The sequence below is a fragment of the Panthera onca genome, chromosome D2 (genome assembly GCF_046562875.1).
Source record: "Panthera onca isolate mPanOnc1 chromosome D2, mPanOnc1 haplotype 2, whole genome shotgun sequence".
Lineage (NCBI taxonomy): Eukaryota > Metazoa > Chordata > Mammalia > Carnivora > Felidae > Panthera > Panthera onca.
The window spans coordinates 56,587,855-56,595,453 of NC_138349.1; the positions used below are offsets into that span (position 1 = coordinate 56,587,855).

Sequence of the window (7,599 nt, forward strand, 5' to 3'; positions counted from 1 at the left end):
CAAGAGTTTTGCTCTGATCTAAATATGTAAGATGCGTTGCAGCTAAACCAGGATCTACCATGCACACAGAATTTACTACTGCTAATAATAGCTAATACTTACTGAGCAGTTAATATTTGCCAAACATGTAGCAGAGATGCAGGGAAATTAAACTTAACCAAAGTCATCCCTCAATAAGTGTTTCATGGTTAGGACTCACATCCAAGTCTGTCTGGCCCCCAACCCATGTCCAGGATCAGATGCTTCCTCTTGGGTTTTTAGAGATTTACAAGAGAATGCCCACTATCACCACTTAACTAATGTCGTTCTTGAAATAGTAGTCAATGAAGTATATAAGAGAAATGATGTATTTTGATGCAGCAGTGTTGGAAATGGAGGATCAAATTGTCATAGATGATATGATCTTGCACCTAGAAAACCCCAGGAAATAATTCAAAAAGGTACCCTATTACAAAATGAGTGTGTATGTATATTGATAGCATTCTATACAAGTGATTACAGAAACTATAATGGAGGAAAAGGTCTCATATGGAATAGTATTTAAAACAACAAACAAACACCAGGACACCTGGTGTCCTAGTTGGTTAAGCCTCCAACTTTGACCTAGCTCACGATCTCACCGTTTGTGAGTTCAAGCCCCACATCAGGCCCTGTGTTGATAGCTCAGAGCCTGGAGCCTGCTTCAGATTCTGTCTCAGTCTCTCTCCACCCCTCCTCTGCTTGCTCTCTCTCTCTCTCTCTCTCTCTCAAATATAAATAAACATTTAAAAAAAAGAAAAGAAACAGATTTGTATCTAAAATATACATGATACTCAGGGGCACCTGGGTGGCTCGATTGGTTAAGTGTCTGACTCTTGATTTCAGCTCTGTTCATGATCTCACAGTTTGTGAGATTGAGCCCTGTGGTGGGCACTGGGATTCTCTCTCTGTCTCTCTGCCCCTCCCCTGCTTGTACACATGCGTTCTCTCTCAAAATAAATAAACTTAGAAAAACAAAACACCAAGGTATAAACAAGACAGTGCAAGACCCAGAAGAAGAGCAGTTTAAGACTATTGAGAAATATAAAATATGATAAAAAGAAAAGTAAACTATGTTCCTAAATAACATTCAATTTCATTAGGAAAAATTTGCATGTGAAAATAGCCAGGAAAATTCTGAAAAAAAAAAAAAAAAAAAAAAAAAAAAAAAAAAATGAGGGTAGCATTGGGGGTGGGGGGAGGAGTGTTAATTATTTTCATAATGTTGAGTGATATTGTTTTGCCCAAAGTTTGATATTGAAGAAGAAAGTCAAATTACTCAGTCCTGTTAGAGTTTGGTAGACCAATGCCATATGGGAATTTAGTTTATAGTAAAGTATTACGGATGAATGGTGTTGGACCAACTGGCTGTTGAGGAAGAAAACAGGCTAGATCCCAACCTTCCTCCTTATTCTCCTTATGGCAGATGCACACTGGCAACCACCACCATGTTCTGGCTGTTTCGATTTGTGTTTAAAAGGTGCTGTGACCAGGTAGGTGCTTCATGAGCTCCCCAGGGAAGCAGCTCAGCATGTTTTCCTTGTTTAATTAATGCACCCTTATTTAATTGAGTGCAGCCTGTCGGCCCTCGTCTTACATTAGTATTTAATTCCAGAAACATAAATTTTGATGCAAAAAAATTATAGAATAAGTACAGGTTAATCTATTAATTAGCTTATAGTAGAGAAGCCCTTTCTAAATAGAACACAGACTCAAAATCCATAAAAGAAAGGTTTACTTGTGATATTTTTATGTATCAGGAGACCATTTTTCCCAGTTTTTTTGTAAAAAAACACAAGGGGCAAAATAATTTGTAAATAGCTTATTCGAGTTGATAAGAAAAAGACAACTCAATAGATGGAGAGAAAAGATAGAAAAAGGAAGTTTACATATAAGAAGGTGTACAGACTCACTCATGATTTATAAAATGCAGTTCAGCAAGATAATGCCCCCTTAGATTTGCAAAAATTAAAAAAAATTAGATGATAGCCAGGGTTACCAAGAGCATACATACATGGTTGTTGAGTGTATAAATGGGTACAGGCTTGGTGAAGGGGAATTTGACAATATCTAGTCCAGAAGTTAAAATTGCATGTATTTCTTTATACCACTACTGCTAGGAATGTATCTGTAGTTCACCAAGATACATGTATAAGGATGTTCATTATAGTGCCCTTTATAATAGCAAAAAGGAAAAATGTAATGGTTAAGTACATCTATATGATAGGACAGTATATGGCACGTTAAAAGAATATCTTTATATGTTGATATGGAATGATCTCCAAAACATATTAAGGGAGAAAAGCAAAGTTCCTAGTAGTGTACTTAATATGATCCCATTTATGCAAGATAAACACATACTCCACACTCACAACAGCACCTATTTATATTTAAATTTGGGGGGGCACCTAGGTGGCTCGGTTGGTTAAGTGTCTGACTCTTGATTTCAGCTCAGGTCCTGATCTCACAATTCATGAGGTTGAGCTCCACATTGGGCTTTCTTTGCACTGAGCACAGAGCCTGCTTGGGATTCTTTCTCTCCCTCTCTCTCTGCCCCTTCCCCATGCATGTGTGTGCTCACTTTCTCTCTCAAAATAAATTGAAATAATAATAGTAGTTAAGATTATATTGCATCTATAGTTTATGGTTTTTGTTTTTTTTAATTTTTAAAAATGTTTGTTTATTTTTGAGAGAGAGAGACAGCATGAGTGGGAGGGAGACACAGAATCTGAAGCAGGCTCCAGGCTCTGAACTGTCAGGATAGAGCCCATTGCAGGGCTCGAACCCACAAACCATGAGATCACGACCTGAGCTGGTCAGATGCTTAACCAACTGAGCCACCCAAGCGCCCCTGATTTTTGACATATTTAACACGATAAGTATTTCCCCATGTCATTAAAAAATGTTTTTATAATATGTAATATTCCATCTCTGTAAAATATCCCATCTCCTAGATATACCATTTTTTTTTAAGTTTATTTATTTAGAGAGAGAGCACACAAGTGAGTTCGAGCCATGGCTTATTCATAACTGATAATTGGTACCTTTGACCCCCTTTACCCATTTCACCCACCCTCCCTTCTGCCTCAGTTAACCCCCAGTATGTTCTCTATATCCATGAGCGTGGTTTTGTTTTTTGTGTTTTTAGATCCCACATATAAGTGAGATTACATGGTGTTTACCTTTTCCTGTGTGACTTATTTCAGTTAGCATAATGTTGTCACAAATAGCAAGGTCTCATTCTTTTTTATGGCTGAATAATATTCCTGAGTGTGTGTGTGTGTGTGTGTGTGTGTGTGTGTGTGTGTGTACACTACATTTTCTTTATCCATTCGTTCATTGGCGGACCTTTAGGTTTTTTCCATGTCTTGGTTGTTGTAAATCACATTTCCCATTTAGTGTTTTTGTATTCTTCAAATAAATACACAGAAGTCGAATTGCTGGATCAAGTGGTAATTCTATTTTTAATTTTTTGAGGACACTTCATACTGTTTTCCATAGTGACTGCATCAATTTGCATTTCCACCAGCAGTGCACAAGGGCTTCATTTTTCTTCTACATCCTACTAACACTTATTATTTCTTACCTTGTTGATATGGCTTGTTGATAATAGCCATTCTAATGGGTGTGATTCACACTGGTTTTGATTTGCATTTCCCTGATGGTGAGTGTTATTGAGCATGTTTTTAGGTACCTGTTGACCAACTGTATTGTGTGTCTTTGAAAAATTTTCTGTCTGATGCTCTTACCCATTTTTTAATCAGATTGATTGTTTGCTGTCAAGCTGTACGAGTTCTTTATATATGTATTTTGGATCTTAACCCCCTATCAGATACATGATTTGCAAATATTTTCTCCCATTTAGTAGGTTGCCTTTTCATTTTGTCGATGGTTCCCTTTGCTGCGTAGAAGCTTTTTAGTTTGATGTTGTCCCACTTATTTATTTTTTGCTTTTGTTTGCCTGTGCTTTTTGGATGAATCCAAAAATTGATCGCCAAAAGTGATGTCAGGGAGCTTACTGCCTGTGTTTTCCTGTAGGAGTTTAATGGCTTCAGGTCTTACATTCAAGTCTTTAACCTATTTTGGGTTAATATTTGTGTATAATGTAAGATAGTGGTCCAGTTTCATTCTTTGCTTGTGCCTGTCCAGTTTTTCCAACACCATTCATTGAAGAGACTGTCCTTTTCTCATTGTATATCTTGGCTCCTTTACCATAAACTAGCTGACTTTATATGAATGGGTTTTATTCCTGGCTGTCTATTCTGTTCCATTGATCTCCGTGTCTGTTTTTATGCTAGTACCATACTGTTCTGGTTAACGTAACTTTGTAAGGTGGTGTGAAATCAGGGAGTGTGGTGCCTCCAGCTTTGCTCTTATTTCTCAAAATTGTTTTGGGCTACTCAGGGTCTTTTGTGGCTCCACACAAATTTTAGGATTGTTTGTCCTGTTTGAAAAATGCCATTGAATTTTGATAGGGATTGCATTGAATCTGTAGATTGCTTTTGATAGTATGAACATTTTGACCATATTCTTCCAGTCCACGAGCATGGAGTATCTTTCCATTTATTTGTGTCTTCCTCAATTTCTTTTTATTAATGTCTTACAGTTTTCAGTGTACAGATCTCCCACCTCCTTGGTTAAACTGGGGTGCCCAGCTAGCTCAGTTGGTGAAGCATGCATGTCTTGATCTTGGGGTTGTGAGTTCAAGCCCCACATAGAGATTACTTAGAGCATACACAGAGATTACTTAAAAAAAATTTATTCCTGGGTATTTTATTCTTTTTGATGCAACTGTAAATATTATTATTTTCTTTCTTTTTTTAAAAATTGTTTTGGTAACGTTTATTCTTGAGAGAGAGGGAGGTACAGAATCTGCAGCAGGCTCCAGGCTCTGAGCTGTCAGCACGGAGCCCAGCACGGGGCTTGAACCCATGAACCGTGAGATCATGACCTGAGCTGAAGTCGGAATCTCAACCTACTGAGCCACCCTGGCGCCCCAAATGTTACTACTTTCTTAATTTCTCTTTCAGATGGTCTGTTATTAGTGAATAGAAAATGTAACAGATTCTGTATATATTGATTTTCTATCCTACAACCTGAGTAAACTTGATTCAGGTAAACCAAACTTGAATCTCATCTGGCTTCCTATCTCAACCTGTTGGTTTTTAACTCTTAGACAGGTTTCGTTACTGTGACTCGTGACTACTTTTGTTTTCTTTCACAGCATGAATACTACGGTGCCTGAGAGCCCCTTCAAGTGTGATCCTGATGCTGCCAAAGCTATTGTGGATGCTGTATGTAAAATTTTCCTTGAAAAAGACTGTTCCTGGTGGCTAAAAAAATCTATGCTAATGGGGAAGGAAAGTACTTCTTTCAACAAATATCGGAGTTCCTCCTCATGCATATTACCGTGTGAGGTCTTGAAATTGCAAACGATGAGCACACACAAGTAGACCTTTGACTGAAGGAAGAAGCTAAGAAGGATGCTAGTCAACACTAACAGGGCGGATGAGAAAACAGTATAATTTGTAACAATCAAAATGATTCCAGAATATACCGACTAACCCAAGTGCCTACATACCTATCACAGGCCATTTTTCACAAAAGAATTAATGGGAACTTACTTGACTTTTTATAGAAAGGACTAAGAAAGTGGTCAAGTTTCAGGCACCGTGCAGGAGTGGTTCATAATCTTACAATTTTGACTTTGTATTATTTTCAATTATTTGGATTAACCAAAAGACTGAACTAGATAATCCTAAATTATTCTTATTAACTATATTAAATAAGGAAAACAAACAGAAAACATGAAGTCTGACTTCTTACTAGTAGCCTTGTAAGTGGGGTATAGTACAAGGAAAAAGAATAATTTAACAACGAAGCCAGTATATTTAGGTTTGTCTTTATATATGAATCCTGACAACTTTGAGGTGAATAGGAAAAATTAGAAGGGAAAAACCATTGGCTAACAATCATAACTTTTCAGTGAGAACGCTCTGCCTACTTTTTATGTATGTGTGTGTGTGTGTGTGTATACATATATATATATAATCATTGCAAATGCATAAATCAGTTATCTCAAGATGCATTTCCTTTTGTTTATTCTCCCGTGTGCCTTCAAAAGCTAAGAGGCCTGAATTTGTTTCTTGGCAGGAGAGCAAACATTGCCTTGTTTCTATATATTATAAATTATTTTTAGCACTTAAAAATTGGGAAAGTCCTCTTCTGTTCAGATTCTTTTTAATATATGTGTTGGTATACTTTTTTAGCTTATTTTTTTTCTGGCATTAGACTAATACATTTTCATATTTTATTTTAGTTACCACCACCATGTGAATCTGCCTGCACAATACCAACAGATGGTAAGATCTCCATTCTAGTAAAACTACACTAAACATTGTATGTATGTGTGGGAAAATTATATCTGTGTCTACAGATACATCTTACATACCACATCTACGGAGAAAGAGAAGGAAGGGGAGAAGAGACATTTCTAGAGTCCCATAATGTCTGTGGGAAGAAAGATAGCTGCACGGGCTCTCCTTCCCCCCAGCCCCCATCATGGCAGTTTCCCAACCACGACCCAGTGTTCTCCTCTGGGTGCTGGGTAGATGCCTTGTAGATGTTGGAGCAGGTGGGGCTCTGGATCCCATTCTGGCCACAGGCTGCTTCACCCAGAAAACAGTTCTCTCCCCCTGTAGATTTAGAATTCTCTATAAGGTTCTTCTGGTGAGAATTACGTGTGTATTGATTAGTATCAAGAGTAAAGAAGCCCAAAAGAAAACACTGTGATTAGTCACCTGTTTTTGCTTGTAAATGTCACATGTAATGTCACATTGTGAAATGTCACGTCTAAGTTTTTTTTTAAGGCAACCCATGGTAGGATATATGTCGGGTATGTTTTGATCCTTCTTATTTATTTAAGAAAAAAAATTTTTTTTGAACATTTATTCATTATTGAGGGACAGAGACAGAGCACGAACATGGGAGGGGCAGAGAGAGGGGGAGATACAGAATCTGAAGCAGGCTCCAGGCTCTGAGCTGTCAGCACAGAGCCCGATGTGGGGCTCGAACCCACGAGCAGTGAGATCATGACCAGAGCCAAAGTCGGACACTTAACCGACTGAGCCGCCCAGCTGCCCCGGGTATGTTTTGATTCTTAATAGAGATTCTAATTTGGTTTTCTTTTCTCCAAATACAGTGGATAAGTGGTTCCATCACCAGAAAAACTAAGGAAAATTCTGTGGAACACAAGCTGATATTGCTGCGTCCTATTCATCTGGAGTATTAGATGCAAAAGTAGTAGCTTTTCAAAGCTTTAAATTCATAGAGCTCATCTAACTAAAGCAAATTCTGCTGTGACCAATATTCAGAATGTTATCCATCTAAAAGCATTTTTCATATCTCAACTAAGATAACTATTAGTACATGTTTCACTGTCAAAGCAGTTGTAATTTGGAAGTCATTTGTGAATAAACATGCAAGATAACTACATATTGGATGTATATGTTTACCATGTGTTAGGAAATAAAATTATTTTGCTGAAACTTCATTTATAATATTTTTACTTTAATCTGAAGC

The 7,599-nt window shown here is 37.5% G+C and overlaps 1 protein-coding gene across 1 annotated transcript in view; it reads left to right on the top strand.

The window, feature by feature from the left end:
• PPA1 (inorganic pyrophosphatase 1) overlaps positions 1-7,570 on the top strand; it is a 29,901-nt gene extending 22,331 nt beyond the window's left edge. The window contains exons 9-11 of the mRNA XM_060642534.1: positions 5,243-5,312; positions 6,338-6,380; positions 7,220-7,570. Coding sequence (XP_060498517.1) covers positions 5,243-5,312; positions 6,338-6,380; positions 7,220-7,251 — 145 coding nt within the window. The 3' untranslated portion in view covers positions 7,252-7,570. The remainder of the gene's footprint in view (positions 1-5,242; positions 5,313-6,337; positions 6,381-7,219) is intronic.
• Positions 7,571-7,599: the final 29 nt, after the last annotated feature.